At 42.2% G+C, this 22294-nt stretch overlaps 1 protein-coding gene across 1 annotated transcript in view; it reads right to left on the bottom strand.

The window, feature by feature from the left end:
• The window catches only part of LOC126419669 (organic solute transporter alpha-like protein), a 71395-nt gene extending 50786 nt beyond the window's left edge, over positions 1-20609 (bottom strand). Inside the window, exons 1-3 of the mRNA XM_050086856.1 lie at positions 20480-20609; positions 11781-11962; positions 5417-5661 (exon numbers count right to left, since the gene is read on the bottom strand). Of these exons, the coding sequence (XP_049942813.1) occupies positions 5417-5661; positions 11781-11962; positions 20480-20609 (557 nt within the window). The remainder of the gene's footprint in view (positions 1-5416; positions 5662-11780; positions 11963-20479) is intronic.
• Between the last annotated feature and the right edge of the window lie 1685 nt (positions 20610-22294).

The raw sequence follows: 22294 nt of genomic DNA, 5'->3' as shown, positions 1-22294 counted from the left end.
CTAAGCAGATTCAGGGAGAGCTGCATCAAACCAGTCTCAGGACTGAAGACGACAACAGCAACAACAACAACGTCAGAAGATAGACTTGCAGAATGACCGCCAGAGAATTGCTGAATGGTGCAGGCTCTGGCAATTGACTGTGAATGCAAGAAAATGGAGTATATTGCGCCTACATAGGAAAAGAAATCCACTTCTGTACAGCTGTACTAGTGATGAAAAACCGCTTGACACAGTATTTACCATAAAATAGCTAGGAGTAATCATCCAGAGCGATCTTAAATGGAATGACCACAAAAACAAACAGCGGGAAAAGCAGATGCCGGACTCACACTCTTAGGAAGAATCTTAAGGAAATGTAACTCATCCACGAAGGCGCTTGTTCGACTGAGTCTTGAGTATTGCTCATTTGTCTGGGATCCCTACCAGGTAGGAATTATAGCAGAGAACATCCAACGAAGAGCGGCGCGTTTCGTCGTGGGATCGTTTAGCCGGAGCGAGAGCGTTACGGAGATGCTCTAAAGAACTCCATTGGCAGATGTTACAAGAGAGGCGCTGTGCACCACGGAGACATTTACTATTGAAATTTCTAGAGAGCACTTTCCCCGAAGGGTCGGACAACGTGAACGTGTAACTCCCCTCCCACATACAACTCGCGTAATGACCACGAGCAGAAAATTCGAGAAATTAGAGCCAATACAGAGGTTTAATGACTACGATTGTTTCTTAATCTGCAGATTAAGTTTTAATCTGCCAGGAAGTTTCATATCAGAGCACCCTCCGCTGCAGAGCGAAAATCTCTTTCTGGAAACATCCCCCAGGCTGTGGCTAAGCCATTTCTCCCCATATCCTTTCTTCCAGGAGTGCTAGTTCTGCATGGTTCGCAGAAGAGCTTCTCTGAAGTTTGGAAGGTAGGAGACGATGTACTGACGAAATTTAAGCTGTGGGGAAGGGTCGTGAGTCGTGTTTGTGTAGCTCAGATTGTAGAGCACTTGCCCGCCAAAGGCAAAGCTCCCGATTTCGAGTCTCGGTATGGCATAAAGTTTTAATCTGCCAAGACGTTTTAACTGAAATTGTTTAAAAATTTCTCATTTCTTATTGTTTAAACAATGGCAGCCTAGTAGTTTGTTTACAGGAAGCATTGAAAGGAACTGCGTTGTGAAAACTTGGAAATTTCATGTGAAAGTTTCGATTGGTATTTTTTTATGATTTTCGTAATGAAAAAATCAGCTACAATGACTCTAATCGCTTACTTATTAGTAATCAGTCATATTTAATGAAGACCTTGGAACAGCTTCTCAATTCGTTGTGCTCGTTCTTCCGGCAGCGCTGCATTTCGTGAAGCTCAACGACAAATGGTTCCCAAGCTCTTCGATATTGTGAGTAAGATGGCTAAAGAGCTTCGTCACGGCATAAAGGCATTCTTCCGGCTATCGAAGAATGTGTAGCACATTCAGTTTTGCAAGAATATTCATTTGTGAAAAAGATCTGTCTCCGATTGATTCCTCTCTGTTTGACTGAAGCTCAAAAGAGGATCATGTTAATTGCGGAAAGAAAATGTTTACACGCCTTCGCATCCGAGGTCGCAAACGTACGGCCATTCGGTAGTGCTCAACTCAGAGGTATGCCCGTTCGAATCCTGGTTGTGGATAGCATTTTAACTGCCAGTATTTGGCCGCCAACGTAGGCCAGTAGTGCTAGTGACAATGTTAAAAATGTTCAAATGTGTGTGACATCTGCTAAGGTCATCAGTCCCTAAGCTTACACACTACTTAACCTAAATTATCCTAAGAACGAACATACACACCCATGTCCGAGGGAGGATTATATTCTCTGCAGTGACTCTAGAAGTGGGACCATGTGACACTCTTGACGTTGATCCTTTTTCTGATGGGGATGCTAAACTTGGCGGTCCCGTTAGCTCTTCGAGCGGTGTAGGCTAAATGCCAGCACCGGATCTTACCTTCTCCTTTCTGTCATCATCATACAATGTAAGCATAATAATGCACTTTACACCTATGTTTTACATTCAACAACTCGAACGCATATACGACAGAACTTTTACGTGCCCTCAAGAATGCAGGGTTCTTGAACATGTTCTGAATTCGAATGTAGTAAATTTCTTTAAGACATAAAAGCCTCTGCCCACAAATCTGTCCACATGCGAAACTCAGCTTCTCGTTTTCGCGCGTGACAGTGGATGAAGGGTAACAGGCAGAGGCCATATTCCTAGATTTTCGGGAAAGCTTTTGACATGGTGCCCAGCTGCAGACTATTAGCGAAGACACGCGTATGCGGAATATGTTCTCAGATATGTAAATGGCTCGAAGATTTCTTAAGTAACTCAACTCACCATGCTGTCCTCGAAGGCAAGTGTTTATCAGAGACAAGGTTATCGTCACGAGTGCCTCAGGGAAATGTGATAGGACTGCTATTTTTCTCTATATAATGATCTGACGGCCGGGGCGCACCAATCTGCGACTGCTTGCTGATAACACTGTGGTTTATGGAAAGGTGTTGTCGTCAAGTGACTGTAGTAGGATACATGATGACTTAGACAAACTTTATAGTTAGTGTGATGGGCGGCAGCTTGCTTCAAATTTAGGAAGGTGTAATTTAATGCAAATGAGTAAGAAAAACAAACTAGTGTTGTTCAAAATGGTTCAAATGGCTCTGAGCTCTATGGGACTTAATATCTGAGGTCATCAGCCTACTAGAACTCAGAACTACGTAAACCTAACTAACCTAAGGACATCACTCACATCCATGCCCGAGGGAGGATTCGAACCTGCCACTATAGCAGTCGCGCGGTTCCGGACTGAAGCCCCTAGAACCGCTCTGCCACCGCAGCCGGCTACTTTTGTTGTTCGAATATAGCATTAGTAGTGCGCTGCTGAACACGATCGCGTCGATTATACAGCTAGCTGTAACGTTGGAAGCGCTATGAAATGGAACGGCCACATAAGGAAGGTACTAGGGAAGGCGAATGGTCGACGTCACTTTGTTGGGAGAATTTTGAGGAACAGTAGGTAATCTATAAAAGAGACACCGTATGGAACGCTAGTACATCCCATCCTTGAGTGTGTGAGTTCCGCACCAAGTGGGATTAAAGGAAGGCATCGAAGCATTTCAAAGGCGCACTGCTACATTTGTTACTGACGGGTTATATCAGCACGTAAGTGTTATGGAGATGCTGCGGGAACTCAAATGGGAATCCCTGGAGAGAAGACAACGCTTGTTTCGCGAGACACTGTTGAGAAAATTTAGAGACTGACTCCGGAACTATTCTAGTGCCACCAATGTACATTTCGCGCCAGGACCACAAGATAAGATAGCAGAAATTAGGGACCGCACAGAGGGATACAGAAGAGTCGTTTTTCTCTTACTCCATTTCCGAGTATAACATTAGTGAAGTCGCTAGTAGTTGTACCCTCCACCCCGCATTGTATGTTGGTTTGCGGAGTATGTATGTAAACGTAGCTGTGGATGTAAACGTAGAAATAGGTCAATGTGCGTGGAGGAAGATGAATCATTCCGGCAAGCGGCTCACCTAGAGTCGTGGGACATCCCAGCTATACGACTCTTTTTACGGAAATGGTGCGCCAGTTTCAATGCTGGTCGCTGTTTGACACAACACCCCAGTCGATCTAATAGGCCAGCCTCAACGTTTACAGACAAGTGAGATAGATTCGAGCAAGCATCCTGTAGTCCTGCTCGAATGCGATTATCACACACCTCAGTCCCTCATCAAAGACCTTGAAGGGCAGACGATTCCTGACGGGTGAGGAAGTGCAGTAAGTGGCTACAGACTTCTTCATGGAGCAACACACAGTGTTTTACCAGACAGGTAACTTCTACCTGGTGCATCAGTGAGATGAGTGCCTCCGTTCTTACAGAGACTTTGCCTTATTGACGTACCGATTCAGGAGAGTATGGCCAACTGGAAACTCTTTGATCGCTCCTTACACAATCCATTTTCTCTATTTTGGAGATAGATGCAGATCTTATTTCAAGTTTAAAGAAAAATTGAATGTGTTAGCTACATTTCGCATCCAGCAAAACGTGATCTAACATGGACCACACGCAATCTCATAGCGACCCCTATTCTTTATTGCAAACTATTCTAATTTCGTACAGAACTTTACTAAATATAGGAATGTGGCTTCGTATGACTTCAAACACAACAGTAACGAGATGTGAGTTACGAGTGGTAGGGCAACTGCCGTCATAGAACGGCTGGTCAGCTTAGAAACAAGTTAACATAATAAACAAAAGATTTACTCAACTTATGTTTCCCTAGAGGCACGAAGACTCATTACAGAGAATGCAGCAAGAGACAGAGTCTAGCTATCACAAGTCAACAAAGAAGAGGCAAGGAGTACTAAGGACGAACGATTGTATTGTAGCGATGTGGCCATAGGTATGTCTGGGTCCCGGTGGCCCTCCTATATTTCCAGCAGCAGAAGGCACTTGTGGTACAGGGCTATTGGAAAATGGCTCAGTGGGCGTGTACCATTGGCTCTGCCAGATCCCAAGTGAACCCTATTGTCATATAAAAGAAACTTGCAATCCCATTGCCAACTTCGCGACGTGTGTGGGGTGGTATTGATACAAGACACCAAAAACATCACAATAACTATCACTGTTAACGAAATTATAGGCAGTTCTTCATAAATCTGACGATTGAGGCTATGAGCCGCGTGAGAATCATTTATTTTACCGAATAGTTTCTTTAAAATCACTTGAGAAAGGCTGCGTGCAACTGGTATGTACAGACCTCCATTCCTGCAATGTGTCTGAGGTGGACAGGGAGAGTTTCATTCGTAACGTATGAAGCAAACAGCTCAGTATGCGACAGGCAACTGAGGTAGCTGCGCCTTTGGACTCTTCCAGAACTGAGAACAAGAATGCTTTTCTGCACACAGGTGAAGTAATCTTGTACGAGCCCTATAGTAGCCGTTAGGAAGTGATTGTTATGCTCTATCTTGTCAAACCAGTAGAAAGCACGTGTGTAATATAAGAACATTGTGATAAAGGCTCCTTCCATCCTCACGGCCAATCTCTCTGTAGCTGATACTACGTTGTGCTTTGGTAGGCAGGACTTGCTTCCTCCGCTTCTTGCACATCCCTGAAAGCTCAGCCAGTAAGTTGTGAACAAACTATAAACACTCTGTATGGCTAACATAGTACAGACGATTAGCAGACATGTTGATCAGCAAAACAACAAAAAATTCCTGTAATCGGACTCTTTGACATTAGATAATTTTTGAACACGTCTTAGCAAGGTGTAGTCAAGCGGAAAACGGTCATCAGGATCGTCTGAAAATGTCGAAATATCGCACCATTTGCACGACTCTGCCAACATGAGTGCCCGAGAACATGACAAATCTGTGGTAGGTGTCAACGAGCTGGCAGGTACCTGGTAAAGCTCATGGGGTGACAACAGCTGCGACGGAAGGGCAGCCTCCAGAAGGCCCCACAGCCGGTGTCAGCGTGGGTGGGGGCGGCCAGCCCCCCGGGGCCGACGCCCTGCCACTCGCAGTAGACCACCAGCAGGCAGAACATCTGGTACACGGAGATGGCGAACAGGTCCTGCTCCAGCGCCGCCATCAGGTAGAACGAGCGTGGTAGCATCACCGACATGAACGCCACCACCGACGCCACCTGGAATCAACCAGCTAACCATCTCACTGATGGATTAGTTCCCACGGTGCTCGGCGGATGCATCCCAACGGGATCAGGGAAAATAATACATCCAGCTATAAAACTGAGACATCTGGAAGGAATTATCACAAAATTTGTCATTTTCGACTTTGTGATCTCCCCAGCTTCAATAAATTTGAAGAAGATAATTATTCCACCTCGTTGTTTCTAAAATTATTTTGTTTGCGCTACTATTTTGGAAACTGCCCATTCTTAAGAGCATCTAAACAACATACACTCTATTAAAAGGAGAGCTGGCAGTTTAAAACTGTGTGCCCGACCGAGACTCGAACTCGGGACCTTTGCATTTCGCGGGCAAGTGCTCTACTATCTCAGCTACCGAAGCACGACTCACGCCCGCTACTCACAGCTTTACTTCTGCCAGTATCTCGTCTCCTACCTTCCAAACATTACAGAAGCTCTCCTGCGAACCTTGCAGAACCAGCACTCCTGAAAGAAAGGATATAGCGGCTGTGGCTAAGCCATGTCTCCGCTATATCCTTTCTTTCAGGAGTGCTAGTTCTGCAAGGTTCGCAGGAGAGCTTCTGTAAAGTTCGGAAGGTAGGAGACGAGATACTGGCAGAAGTAAAGTTGTGAGTACCGGACGGGAGGCGTGCTTCGGTAGCTCAGATGGTAGAGCACTTGCCCGCGAAAGGCAAAGGTCCCGAGTTCGAGTCTCGGTCGGGCACACAGTTTTAATCTGCCAGGAAGTTTCATATCAGCGCACACTCCGCTGCAGAGTGAAAATCTCATTCCGAAAAGGAGAGCTGATTGAACGTTGCCTGCGAGAGTGGAAGCTGTCACCAAGCCTAAGGGTGGGCCAACACCTTACTGAATTCCAGCATTACCGATGGAGGGCGCCACGACCTTGTAAGTCATTTTCAGCTAGGTGTCCGGATACTTTTGATCACATAGTGTAGCTGCCCCTTCGGCACAGAGGGGTGAACTTCTCCAGAATTGAGTACAAGAATGCTTTTCTGCACACATTTGAAGCAATCTTATACCAGCAGCTGTTATTAAGTGATTGTCTGGAGCTACAGTGGATACAGCGCTATACAAACACATTAGTTACCTATAGTAACTGCCAAGCATAAGTGTGCACAGAACGGTCGTCAGCAGTCCTCATCTGAAATATAAGGTGCTTTACATGGTATTGTTTACGAGAACAATAGCATTACTATCTTATTAAAATACTACATCCTGTCAGAAGCAACAGGAAAACAAACCTTGTAATGTGTACTACAAATCACGTGCAATTGCCATATGTGCATGATTGTGTCGGAAAATTCTGAAGTTTCATAGAATAAAAGTGCAAGAATCCAGCTGTACTATCTATACAATTTCAGAGTATATGACTCTCTTGTACTAACAATTGTATGGGGGACATTGGTACTTATATACACGAATCATGCTTTTAAGACAATTGTCAACACTTATTTCATGAGTGAAACATAAGTATTTATACGATATATGATTGATAAAATATTAGTAGGTGATCTACGAGTATATATTGTCAAATCGCAAAACTAATATCTTGATACATGAAGCTGAAGAATAAGTGATATTATACCTACTTCTTTATTTTAAAACTACATCACAGGAAACCCGATAACAGCAACACAGCACATCACAGCATGGGGAACAGACATCAGAAATGAAATGCAGGCAAAACGAACATCTTAACCACATACTAACCAGTGCCAACATAGAGAATAATGAAGATAAAATGAAGGGTTTATTTCAATAGTGGTACAAGTCCATTACCTCCACTTTCCTGTCTATAATCCTTCGGACATTAATGGTCCAAACAAACAGAAAGAAAGGTTTATCTCTAGCAAGAAGCCATATGCTTGAATATTTCTGGTATCTCAACTGCAGATTTTTCGGCGCTCATTTAACTTTAGGACTCTGTATCTCAGAATGAACAAAAATGGACTTGTAACACTATTGAAATAATCCCTCCAAACAATAGCAATGAATCTAAGGTGAAACAAATAACTTAGGTGTGACACCGATTTGTGTATATAAGTCTGCATATCTCCCACATCTCAAATATAAATTTCAGTATGACAGAGAGATATACTCTGAAATCATATCGACAGAACAGTAAGATTCTTGTATTTTTATTCTCTGACTGACAGTCAAAAATTTTCTTACGCAATCGTGCACATGAACAGGCATACGTAGTGTGATCTGAAGTAGACATTACAATGTTTGTTTTCCTGGAGCTTCTGTCTGGCTATGGTATTTTAATAACGAAGTAATACTATTGTTTTTCTAGACTGTCGTGCCTCGTATTGTGGATGAGGATCATTGACGAAGAAATCTCCACCCCACCAAATTTCTAAAAGGTTCCATCAAATCCACGAACGCTATGCGCTTCTTCTCGCTTATGCTCTAGTTTACCGTCCCCCACATGGGTCATCTACCATGTCATTAAATTCCTACACTTTTTTACCCACATCGAACACCTCCGCATCTCCTATACTATCAACAAACTATGTTCTAATAAACCCATTGTTTCCCCTCTGATCACCAACCGTGATATGCTGGGGCACTTTTATAAACAACATCCTACACCTACACATACTCCACATCATATCCCAACGCAACTTTAACCAGGTCCCTCTCCCAGATAATGAAACCCGCTCCGATATTTATCCATCCTACCAACTATAGCTTTTTCCACCTGTTTCCATTGCACTTTAGGGCTCCCTCTTCTTTCCTCCCTCCCCATTTCACTCCCTCCCTTCGCCTCCTCATACTATGGCCCTGCCCACCCATCGAACTCATCCATTCTATTTTTGCCGCTATCCGCATTACAGCCTACCCTCTTTCCGCAGATGTGTACTCACAACCACACTAACGTTTAATCTCCTCGCAACGTCTTCACCCAATGCAGGTCCTTCAGCTTTTTACTGAAAGTATAGTGCTTCTCTTTAACGAACGTTGCTGTTTCATTTAAATGTTTTTAAACGTCTATTTCATCTTTTTACCTTTATCTGCCACATTTTTTATTTCATTTTTAAACTTTAAACCAAGAAAACATCACTGTGTATTTATTATCAGCACTATATTATATTTTACAACCTTTACAATTTTGAATCCATAGACATGTTTTGTCATTTCTTCATTTATTTTCTGTAAATGGATAATCTGAAGAGCACCACTAGCCGCCCAAATGGGGCGAGGATGTTGAAATGACAATAAGAACAGTTGACGACCGCTGTGCACAAATAAGCCTAGCACGTGATGTTTTGATGAAACGAGGACGATTTATCCCTATGAGTTCCTATAGGTAATTAATATGTTTGTATAACGTCACATCCACTATATGACTTTCATGTTTTAGCTCTGCTTTCTATGGTGTGTCATGGTTTTTAGATGCACTGGAGCATTATGAGTGCCCGAAACCAGTAGTGCAAATACAATAATTTAAAACAGCCTGATGGAACAATTTCCTTCTTCAAACAATGTTTGTGTTTTATGCACAGGCTGCACTTTGAAGCCTCTATAATTCTCTGTCATGTATAAGTTACTTCATCTGTGTACAACTTGTGCAACTTATCTCCAACATATCCTGCTCATTGTTATTAGCCTTTTCCTCTCTTTACAGTTTTTACCTACTACGTCACTCCAGCACTAGACAGACTCTTTCTTTCTGCTTCAGATGTGTTCTACAAACATATCCTTTTCATTTAAGTTCTGTCACATAGTTTGTCCCTGATTAGATACAGTACCTCTTCATCTGTTAACGTATCTACCCATCAAATGGTCACCAATCTTCTGCATTACCACATTCTAAAACCTTCTGTTCTCCTCTTGTCTTAACTGTTTATCATAAATGGTTCACTTTCATCTACGCATGTCCGAAGGAGCTTTGCATCCTAATTCGGAATAACACAGGCACTGCAATATCGTATCATATCGTACGTTATTATCTTGTCCCGTTTCTGTTCTGAGGATTTCGTTCTTAGTCATCCTTATTTTTCCCTCTTGGTTCTTGTACATATTATTTTTTAATCAACTTTACCTACAGCATACCGTACACCCATCGCGCCCCAGTTTACATTGCAGAACATTTTTCTATGTTGACGAATCCGATGAATACGTCCTGATTTTTCTTCCTTTATCAAGCACAACGTCAGAATTGTCTCTTCGGCATCTTTACCGTTTCTAAATCCAATATGATCGTCATAGAATAGATTCTCAATTGTCCTTTCCATTCTACTGTATGATATTCTCACTAGCAGCATGAATGTATGAGCAGTTAAGCTGGATGTCCACCACAGAAATTATGGGGATGTAACTTTTTTCAAAATTCGTATGGTACGTCTATATAGTATCATAAAATTTGCACATCAGCTTGAATAATCGTTTAGCTGCCATTTCCCTCATGAGTTTAGAGCTCCCTAGAGAATGTTATCTATGCCTTCCACCTTTTTTGACAGCAAGTCTTCCAAAACAAACAGATTCCTGTTTCTTCTCGCATCACGGCATCAGTCAGCGTCTCTCCCTCGTTGCAGCATTTGATGTACTTTGTCCACCTGTTTACTCTCTTCTCTGCGTTTTACGGTGCCATTTCTCTTGCACCTTAATGATGACACGTCTACTCTTAATTTCATCGAATGTAGTTGGTAAAATTCTTCAGGGGGTACGACTGCATTATCAATGTTTAAAATTCAGCGATGTTTCGGTCACTGTAGGGAATTTTCTTTCCACAGGATGTTTTTGCTAACTACTGAATGAGAAAACCTTTAGTTCGTATATGTTGACGGAAGAGACTGTTATCGTAATCTGATAGGACGATAAGAATGAGGAAGAAGTGTGTTACAAGTCCTTTATCGATGATTGTTATATTTCTTGTGACTGGTGGATACAGACGTTCATAACTGGTGTTAACTTAATTGCTTGCCTGTGGTTGGTGGAAATAAGCGAAGAAGAAACGGGTGGCAGTTGTGACGTACTGCTGTTTACTTGTTACCTAGTGCCTAGTGGGCACCTGTGTGTACTGCTTCATGTGAGCTGGCGCTCCGTAGCGCTGCCAAGAAGACGGAAGTCGGTACCCGCCCTGTCTCCATGTTTACTTGTCACTTGGCTATTTCTAACTTTGCCCTTGATGGTAAGAGGCTGTTCCACCAATACCCAGGCTTCTCAGAATTCGATCTATTTGCCGCAGTTATCCTGGCGTCCTATCAAAGCTGACTTGGTGTACATGAACCAACCAAGGACACAGCTGTCTTTTTCTGACTTTCACGCTTCATTGCTTCGTAAATGAACTGAAGTGTTTGTTTAATTACCGAATGCTTCTGCACAGTTATCTTGTACCTGTATTTAGTACCCCACTTCTTTCCAAATTTATTTTTCCGGGCGATTTTCTTCAGTCTAATCTTCATCACTAATAAATTGTTGGGTTGGGTTGTTTGTGGAAGGAGACCAGACAGTGAGATCATCGGTCTCATCGGATTAGAGAAGGATGGAGAAGGAAGTCGGCCGTGTCCTTTCAAAGGAACCATCCCGGCATTTGCCTGGAGTGATTTAGGGAAATCACGGAAAACCTAAATCAGGATGGCCGGACGCGGGATTGGACCGTCGTCCTCCAGAATGCGAGTCCAGTGTGCTAGCCACTGCGCTATCTCACTCGGTAATAAATTGTGATCCGAGCCCATATTTGCTTCTGGGTACACATGATAATCCCGTATATGATTTGAATATATTTGTTACTATCATGTAACCCTGCTAGTACGTTCCCGCGCCTCCAAGATTTTCCCCATTTACATCTCATGTGAATTTTTATCAATTTATTCTCTGTTACTAGCCGAAGTTAATCGAGGAACTCATTTCATCTCTCATTCCACATTTTCCCGTAGCTATGGAAACGTTTCCGTTCAAAGCGCCACACTAAATTTTTGCCTACGTGTTGGTGCTTATAAGCCCGTGTCGAAGTCGTGCTGGATTCCATATACGCTGCAGTGACGCAATCAAACGGAAAGTTTTTGATCGTCCCATATACTTTCTGAATGACCCGTTTAACGTGTTAAAATACTTTGTCTATACAAGACAAGCAACCTCTGACCTACCGGGTATATGCTGATCACATAGACGGTAGGTCCCGTGAGCTTGGACGCAGGCCCAGTCAGGACATGCCGCAGGCTGAGGGTGTACACCCCCATCGTGGAGATGAACGCCACGGTGGAAATCACTATAGCCGACACCAGCAATGGACCGAGAGCTGCAACAAAACACTCTTTGGGCTGTTGAACTGCAACCGCATATTTTACATCAAACATGGCCAAAAAGTTTTATCAATAAAGCAAATAAAATCCGGTGTGAGCCCACGATCATTGTGAATATTTTAAGAATAAATCTTTCAAGATTGCTAAAAAATAGTCTTTATTTTCTACGACGTTACACCGTCTGGCACCATCAGATATCTGAACAAGATAAAAGGCATGTAAAGAGTGACATGCGTTTGTTATACAACATCATTCTCCAAAAATTAAAAAAGTTAATAAACATTTTTAAAATTTTCAGTCTCTAAAAATCTTCTGAATTGCGAAACGAGATCAAAATCTATACTTATCTGGGCGTCAACTAATAACTAATTTTAAAATTATAGAAAGATGTAAGTATTAGCCGATAGGTGACGCTAGCGGTACGGGGAGGGGGGGGGGATCCCTTCAAATTTTACTTTTATTTTATTATCATTCTAAAAGGTAGACATACCTCAAATTACAAAGATGCCGAGTCAAATTATAAAACTCGTTTAAATGAATTTAACTACTTATTAATGACATTTCAGATGCGGACATTCAGTTCATGTGGAACACAGTTAAATGTGACAACGAGTATTCGTTGAATCTGTCAATAACGTCTAGACAACAACAGAATTTCTCACTAACGGGAAACTGCGTGGCAGCTGGACACACTGTCCACAGAGCTATGGAGGCGGTCCCTTACTAAGAAACACAATAAATGTTCTGGCCCATCAGTAAAGAAAACGTTACTAAAAAGGATGGCATCGGTTGAAGGCAATGGCAAGGAAGGATGTCATTGGACTCTGTTAAAAAATGCTGATCTGCTGTATAATGGCTATTTCACGATGAAATAAAGTTTATGCTCGTATGGAGACCATTGTGCAGGAAAAAGCAAGGACTACATTGGCGCCGGCCGAAGTGGCCGTGCGGTTAAAGGCGCTGCAGTCTGGAACCGCAAGACCGCTACGGTCGCAGGTTCGAATCCTGCCTCGGGCATGGATGTTTGTGATGTCCTTAGGTTAGTTAGGTTTAACTAGTTCTAAGTTCCAGGGGACTAATGACCTCAGCAGTTGAGTCCCATAGTGCTCAGAGCCATTTGAACCATTTTGACTACAGTGGCAAGTTGATGAGCAGGACAAGGTGACTTTTCACTTGATGTAAGTTCATTCTTTACAGTCACTTCACCATACGCATACTACTGACACACTGCGCGATGTGAAATTAAAAATTCAAGCAGTGAAGCCGTTTTCACTAGTTAAGTGTGTACTAGATAACTGTCGTGCACGTGTCTTGATTTGTTATGATTTTCAATGTATTCAGCATCAACTCTTTGGACTATAGCGGACGTATTCACTTAGAAAGAATTCAGCAAATGTATTGATAATTAAAAACTTATACATCGTTCCCTCTCAATTGCACTTGTTTTTCCCAAATGACTAGATTCGGTCACTATTCGATCATCTTCAGATCTATGTAGTTGCTTGAGCAATCTATCGTGTCGGTGCAGGGATTACACATCAGAATACGGTATTACGTGATTAAATAGATTGGAGGATGATATTGTTATCGAAATTTGCCGTAGTTAAAGTGCGACTGAGACGGAAATTAAACCATATGTAAAGTTTTGATTAAAGTCTTGTATTATAATACCTAAGAATTGGGTTATTCTTTGCTATATATGACTATACTGAGTTCCGCAACAACTATCTTAAGAGTGAAACTGACAAACATTCTAAGTGCCATTTCTTCTCAAAAAGCGCTTTCAGTGATATTGTGTCTTGATATTCTCTTTCATGTACCTAGACTTGTTTCAACTACCAGATCACGGAGGAGATGTTTAAAACATTCATTACTGGATGGTGCATGGTCCTGTTGCCTGGTGGTATTCCGCATTGGATTTCCAAGTGCTACGCGTCAAGGTCTCCTCCATTTCAGCTGATGGACAGCTCCTGCTATTAAGCAGAGTGCATGCAACCATCTATTTCTATAAAAAAGAAAAATATTTGTAATGCGAGGAGGCAATTTGGGTTTGAAAACAGAAAACAAGTTGGAGAACTGAACAGAAAGCTTCACGCGTCTCGTAAACGCTATGAAAAGACATTTCTTCCTTAACCGCACAAATGTCCTACGCTAAATAATCTGATCCCAAGAATGCAGTCGTGTAACTCCATTTAACTCTGTTATTCTGTTATAGGAATTTTAAAGCATATGAGAGATGAATTTCGTTGACTACAGTTTTGCTAGTTACAATATTACTGGTCCACTCCTGTATTTGCACTAGCATAAATAAAACGTAGTGACTCAGTATTAATAGCAGTTGAATTAAAAGCCTTAGAACCACCCATTTCACCGGTATGGTACCCAGAAAGTTCATAATAAATTATTTATTTTGTAATTTGTCCCACTATTTATTGCAGTGATGATGTTAGCAGCGTAGTTCTATGCTACCAGAATACCTTCTCAATTTTTTTGGATACAGTTATGTCATACACAATAAATAATGAGTAACATTTTTTTCTGTGAGCAAGTTGGTTTTATTCAGACTTCCAGTTCAGCGTTTTTCCCCCCTCTTTTGGCTACAAAACTCTGTTTTTCAACACATCTCATTTCAGTGTAAAGGCTTTACGCCACCATAAGGGCCTGCATTGTAACATTCTACTAGTTGACTCCGGAGCCACAGTATTGCTGCATTAATAATCCCCATATCATCCACGTACACTACTGGCCATTAAAATTGCTACACCACGAAGATGACGTGCTACACGCGAAATTTAACCGACAGGAAGAAGATGCTGTGACATGCAAATGATTAGCTTTTCAGAGCATTCACACAAGGTTGGCGCCGGTGGCGACACCTACAACGTGCTGACATGAGGAAAGTTTCCAACCGATTTCCCATACACAAACAGCAGTTGACCGGCGTTGCTTGGTGAAACGTTGTTGAGATGCCTCGTGTAAGGAGGACAAATGCGTACCATCATGTTTCCGACTTTGATAAATGTCGGATTGTAGCCTATCGCGATTGCGGTTCATCGTATAGCGACATTGCTGCTCGCATTCGTCGAGATCCAATGACTGTTAGCAGAATATGGAATCGGTGGTTTCAGGAGGGTAATACGGAACGCCGTGCTGGATCCCAACGGCCTCGTATCACTAGCAGTCGAGATGACAGGCATCTTATCCGCATGCAGCCACGTCTCGATCCCTGAGTCAACAGATGGGGACGTTTGCAAGACAACAACCATCTGCACGAACAGTTCGACGACGTTTGCAGCAGCATGGACGATCAGCTCGGACACCATGGCTGCGGTTACCCTTGACGCTGCATCACAGACAGAAGCGCCTGCGATGGTGTACTGAACGACGAACCTGGGTGCACGAATGGCAAAACGTCATTTTTTCGGATGAATCCAGGTTCTGTTTACAGCATCACGATGGTCGCATCCGTGTTTGGCGACATCGCGGTGGACGCACATTGGAAGCGTGTATTCGTCATCAGCATAACTGGCGTATCACCCGGCGTGATGGTATGCGTGCCATTGGTTACATGTATCGGTCACCTCTTGTTCGCATTGACGGCACTTTGAACAGTGGACGTTACATTTCAGATGTGTTACGACCCGTGGCTCTACCCTTCATTCGATCCATGCGAAACCGTACATTTCAGCAGGATAATGCACGAGCGCAAGTTGTAGCTCCAGCACGGGCATTTCTGGATACAGAAAACGTTCGACTGCTGCTCTGGCCTGCACATTCTCCAGATCTCTCACCAATTGAAAACGTCTGGTCAATGGTGGCCGAGCAACTGGCTCGTTACAGTACGCCAGTCATTACTCTTGATGAACTGTGGTCTTGTGTTGAAGCTGCATGGGCAGCTGTACCTGTACACGCCATCCAAGTTCTGTTTGACTCAATGCCCAGGCGTATGAAGGCCGTTATTACGGCCAGAGGTGGTAGTTCTGGGTACTGATTTCTCAGCATCTATGCACCCAAATTGCGTGAAAATGTAATCACATGTCAGATCTAGTATAATATATTTGTCCAATGAATACCCGTTTATCATCAACATTACTTCTTGGTGTAGTAATTTTAATGGCCAGTAGTGTATGATCACTCAATGGGACAAACAGACGAAATTCTGAGGTGCGCCATCCGGGATGTAGGTTGGATGAGGAAGAATAATCCTCTGAAGTTTTGTGAGTTTATATTGGATACGCAGACTTGCGTAAGGCCTTGGGTGGAGTGGTCTGTTTGAATTTTTGTAGTGACGATCGCACTGAAGTTGTTTCTTCAATTTCCTGAGGATTGAACAATACACTTCCGAGCTGACCGTTGCACCTTGGTGGAGGACATGAATCGGAATAACCCCTTCAGGCCCTCAGAAGACTGTCGCCATGACTTTACCGGCTTAGGATGAGGCTTTGAGCTTTTTCTTCGGGGGAGATGTGGTATGACTCCACTCCATCGTTTGCCGTTTCGTTTCCGGATCGAAGAGATGAATCCATTTTTCGTCGCTTTTGACAATGTTCGACAAAAAATTGTCACTACCTGGCGCGAAACGTGCAAGCAGTCCTGCACGGACGGACTTTCTTTGCTCGTTGCGGTCCTCTGGTAGACGGCGAGGAACCCAGCTGGTACACGCGTCTGAGTATCCCATGTGGTGGACGAGTATGTCAGCACTACCAACAGAGACATTCAGCTGAGCTGCGAAATGATTGTTTGTGATCCGTCGATGACTTCCAGTGAGAGTGTCTGCACGTTCCAACATTGCAGCAGTCACAGCTGTGTGCGACCGGCCGGCTCGCAGGAGATGAGGCAGGTTTCGTGACCTTTTTGCAGTGACGGCAGACGCTTTTGTTCACTGCCAGGTCTCCATGAAAATTCTGAATACCAACGATGGTTTGGTTTTCCGTCAAAAGAAACTCGCTGACAACTCTCTGTTTGGAACGCGTCACCGTTACAGACGCCATTTAGAAGGCTACATACGGCGCCGACAGGTATCAGAAATTCATGAACCTATAGGAGTTGAAGCTGGAATATTCCGCGATGTGCCACAAGTTCCGCATTTTTTGAACTGAAACTGATCGAAAAAAAATTAGTTGCATTACTTATTGAACGCCTATCGTACACTCCTTACAAATGTGAAATTTGGCGCTTAGAATGTTTAACATTTCCACTCATAATTTATTTAAGTCTCATTCTTGCTAATCCTACTACAAAAATCAAAGGAATTTGACAGCGCCGACTAGGGTAAGTGACTGGAGCAATATACAATATGATATATGGTCTCCGTCTCGTATGTTTAACGTTCCTTTCATATTCCATCAAGTCCGAAAAGTTTCGGGCGTCACTCTCATTTTCATGGGCCGTTTGTATAAAAACCTTGTAATTGTTATACGCAAAGGTGCTTGAAAACGAGCGTGACGTCTGAAATTTGGTGCTCTTGACGGATTATTAAAGCTGCGTTAAACAGCCAAGATAAAGTCATTACTTCATACACTATCAGTACGGCTGTGGTATCGCAGAACTCAGCCCTTCAATGGATGGATGAAGTTGAAGACCTCATCTCACATCGTGCATTTGCTGAACACTGCTTGTATCTTAGCATGGATCCAAGGAATATGAGATTGAAACTTATGATCCCATTACGTACAACGAGCATGGTTTTGTTGCTGCAAAAACCACATTATGTTCTTCTTACTGGCCGTACCGAAACGGAAATCTTACTTAGGCTGCTGCATCTAAAGGCCATTCCACAGAAACTGATAATGAATCTTGTCATCAACATCAGAACAGTAATATGAAGGACCTGCAACACACATTTCTCCTATTACGCCAAAGCAGTACAAAAGTATTTTTGATTCTAAACCATTGCCTTAGGAAAGACATTGCACCATGAAACGGCACAATTGCAATACGCTTAGTACAAGTGTTTTTACACACTCATCTATGCAAAAGTTTGTGGTTGACAAAGAAAAGCAGCACTAAATGCGACAAAAAGAGAATGATAAGCAATTACACGTCCTTTTCACCAGAAGACTGAATACTGTTGCAAATTCTACACATGGTGCAATGACAATTGCTCAGACTATGAAACAACAAAATTTGTGGGTGACCTTTACTAAAGAAACATTTTGATTTAGAGTTATATTAATTTCCAATAAAGTAATCCTTTATTTACATACTGTTCAAGAAGATTTTCGTTCCTGTTATTCTTAGAATGGTGTTAATTTCGAAGACTGGTTCAATATACGTTTCTACGTTAATCTATCCTGTGTAAGCCTCTTCATGTCTTCACAGCTATTGTCACCTATGTCTATTTTAACGTGCTCAGACCTTGGTCTCCATCTATAATTCCCCCTCCGCCATCCCCCCCCCCTCCACTTCCGCAACCGCCATACTACCAAACTCGAGGTTACTTGTTGTAGAATGTACGCTATCAACCAATACCTTCTTTGAGAGAGGCTGTGCTGTAAAATTCGTTACTACCCGAATTGATTCAGCAGTTCTCTGTTAATCATACAATCTACACATCAAATCTTAAGCATTGGTCTGCAGCCCCACATTTCAAAAGATAATTGCATAATACCTTTGTCATTTGTTAATCAACATTTCACTTCTATTCAAGACTGCACCATAGAGAAATATCTTTGCAAAAGTTGCCTAGTAATTATCATAATTATAATTATAATTACTCATTATTATATATTATTATTATATTATATAATTATATGCATTATTATATAACTACAATATTAGGTATAATATAATATAATATTATAATTATAATATTCAATGTTACCATGTTTCTCTTCTTCAGAAACGATGCTCTTGCAATTGGCATTATGAATTTTTGTACCCCCTCTACTTATTTTTGGTACCTCATTTTCTAACCTACATCTCTCAGCAAGGTCTGATTTAATTTCACGATATTCTTTTGTCTTTGTTTTATTTTTTGCTGATATTCATTCAGTGAATCTACTCTTCCAAGTAATTTGCTATCTCTGACAACATTACAATGTCATCATCATCAAAGCTTTTATTCCTTTTCCTGAACGTTAGTTCCCTTTTCAAATTTGTGCTTTAACTTTTTTAAATGCTTTTTCAGACTGAATAGCATCGGGAATAGTTTTCAATGCTGCCTCCTTCCCTCCTCACCAAATATTTCCTTTCATGTCCTTTGACTCTTATTACTGCAGCTTAGTTTCTGTACAAACTGAACTTTTCGCTCTTTCCCTTTCTCTCTGCCATCTTCAGAGATTCGAGGAGTGTATTTCAATCAGTATTGTCACAACTCTCTCTAGATACACAAATGCTATAGATGTAGGGTTGCCTTTCTTCAGTTTATCTTGTAAGACAAGTCGTAGGTTCGTTACTGCCACAAACTGATCTTCCCTGAGCCCAGCCACTACAAGTTCTCCATTCTTCCGCTATAACTTGCGTCTGTATTTTGTAACCTTGATTTGTTAAAAAGATGGTTCTGTAATATTGATATCATTAGCACATGCCTTTCTTGGAACTGGAGGCCATGCGTTTTTCTTGAAGTGCTTTATCTGTATCATATGTATTTCATACAAAAGGGAATAATTTTGGCATCGTATATTCTCCCAAGGATCTAAGTAATTTTAAGGGACTACCACCTGGTCAGACAGCAGATATTGAAAAGTATGCTGCCTCTTTTGATGAACCATATGTTAGTTTGATCTCTCCACAAATGGCTGCACCTACGATACTGCTATCTGGATCCTGGCGTGGGGGCAAAATGCGTAGCATTAGTTAATTAATTATTGTACTGTGTTATGCTTCATAAGAACAAAAGTGTATTTAACTTCTATCATTGTCAAACAGAATTACTTCTAATTTTTCAAAATATTAGAATTTTTAAATAATGTAAAAATTCATAATGTGAGGGGCCATTTTGTTTCATTTTTTCTGGAAACTACAGGATGAAGGGAAATTTTATCGTTCGTAAAAAAGGTATGGGTGAGCATGATGAAGCTGACGATGCTTACTTGTTCTTCCTTCAAATTCTTTTTTGAATAGTAAATGTGATAGAAATAAACATAAACGTGTGTAGTTTTTGTGTACCTCTGGTGACGAGAAATGACTAGAGCAGTTACCTTTCGTCAAGTCACTGATGCAGGTGGTCATAGCAAAAATCCGCTGAGTGAGATGATGGCAGCATTAAGATGACAACACTGAGACGAACGATGACAACAATAGAAGTGTTAAGCTGTAGTTTATGGTCTGAAACGGAAAACCTACATTTTTGTGTAATATCTTATAGTAATAAAAATCGAAATCCGCGGAAGAAGACACACACGGGTAGAGTAATTTGATATGTGGTTTTGAGTAGAAAAGACTGGTTGCTGACGCAACTGCTTGATTTGAAGGCGATCCAGAGTGACCGATCTCATTAAAAACATGCATCTGAGAAGGAACAATAAACGAGAATTATCTTAAATATCACTACAGTTGGTGAATAAGTTGGCTATAGTGGATATCTGGGTAGGTTGGCAGACCTGCGTAGAAGTCGCTGGCCGAGGGCAGCTTGCTGAGTGTGCAGTTGGTGGCGTTGCCCGACAGCTCTTCCAGCAACCGCTCGCTGGCGGTCCAGAAGAACTGGAACACCGGCTGGTACTCCCTAATCATGGCCGCGCCCTCACAACTCAAGGACAGCGCTGTATACCTCCGCAGGCCGTGGCATCAACGAAGCGGTGCGCAACAAACCGTCTCAGCTGACCTGCTGTGTCCACTTGTTTGCTGTTAGCGGGAAACCTAAAGGGAAAGAGAGACGAGTCTCAAACCTTTTTTTTGTACAAGTCGAGCTGTAAATATCTGTAGACACTATTCCAAAATTTGTGGCCATTATGCTGACGGGAGAACATCCTGAACAGTGAGTTTTTTTGTACATGACTGATGTCGAACTCCGTGGCTGTTATTTAACTGAAGGCTGTTGGGGGTGACCACAGTCAGCCACAAATACTTTTAAGAAGCTTTATTTTTTCCAATGACTGTTTTCGGTTAATCTCCAAATTATTACAATTGTTTTAGTATGGTGCTAGAATAGGTAGCAGTATATCATCAGCTCGTGTACTCCATAAGATAACTTTAGTCATAATTAGATAGCACCGCTTAACGTGCTGTATGGATGAATTTTTTTAATGTAGAAAACTAAGTTAAAAACGAGACAAACGGAAAAAGTAAGTAAACTGTTGATTATTTGAAAAGTACTCATTATAGTTGTTAATACGAGTATCCACTGGGAGACAAGACGATCAATGCACTCAGCGAAAAAGTTTGTTGTTACCTTGGGAGCTATGATTGTACGCAGACGTGCAACTCTTCGTCCGAAAGTAATTGACGGCCACGAAAGTCTTTCTTCAGGGCTTCAGAAATATGGAAATCGCATGGAGGATATGAAAGGACTTCCCAGCTAAACTTCTGCAGCGTAGTCGAATAAACCTTGGAAACATGTGGACACCTCTTTACACATTTTCTGTGCAATACTGATCCCTCCCCACGCGATTTCTGTAACTTTGAAGTCCTGCGGAAAGACATTCCTCACCGTTGATTTGTTTGGCCGAAGTGGTGTACGACTTTCATTGTTTTAATATCAGAGATTGAAACAACTATCCGACATACTATACTACTAATCTACTTTCATATTGTTTATGTTTCATTAAGAAATCTACACTATTTTATGCACATTTGCAAGGCTTGTCGAGAAAGTGAGTTCCGATCAGAAATGTCTTATTTGCGATAGGTGGCTTCACTTTCCAGCTACTTCTCTACTTAGTCGCCGCTCCAGCTAGGACATCTGTCGCAACGTTATACCAACTTTCCAATACCCTCGTCATAGAAGGCAGTCGCCTGTGCTCCCCGCCAATTCTCTACGCTGACTCGTTGTCTTTGCGAAAATGTTGTCTTCATAGCCAGTAGTTAATGTGAGCTGAGATGAAACACAGAGAGAGCCAATTAGCGTCTGTAGTGCTAGTGATCAAACACTTTCCATCGAAAACGCTGCAGGAGCATTTTCATTGCCCCTGCAAAATGGTGCAAATGGCTCTGAGCACTATGGGACTCAACATCTATGGTCATCAGTCCCCTAGAACTTAGAACTACTTAAACCTAACTAACGCAAGGACATCACACAACACCCAGTCATCGCGAGGCAGAGAAAATCCCTGACCTCGCCGGGAATCGAACACGGGCGCGGGTTGCCCCTGCAGATTGCGACCGAGAATTGCCACGAAGTAGGAACCGAATGACAGTTCTGTAATGTCGGCTGCATAACATCAGTCGAAATCTCTCACCAGGACCTCATACTTGGCGGG

This window comes from Schistocerca serialis, chromosome 9, assembly GCF_023864345.2.
Source record: "Schistocerca serialis cubense isolate TAMUIC-IGC-003099 chromosome 9, iqSchSeri2.2, whole genome shotgun sequence".
Classification (NCBI taxonomy): Eukaryota; Metazoa; Arthropoda; class Insecta; order Orthoptera; family Acrididae; genus Schistocerca; species Schistocerca serialis.
This window is presented reverse-complemented; position numbering and strand designations above follow the sequence as displayed.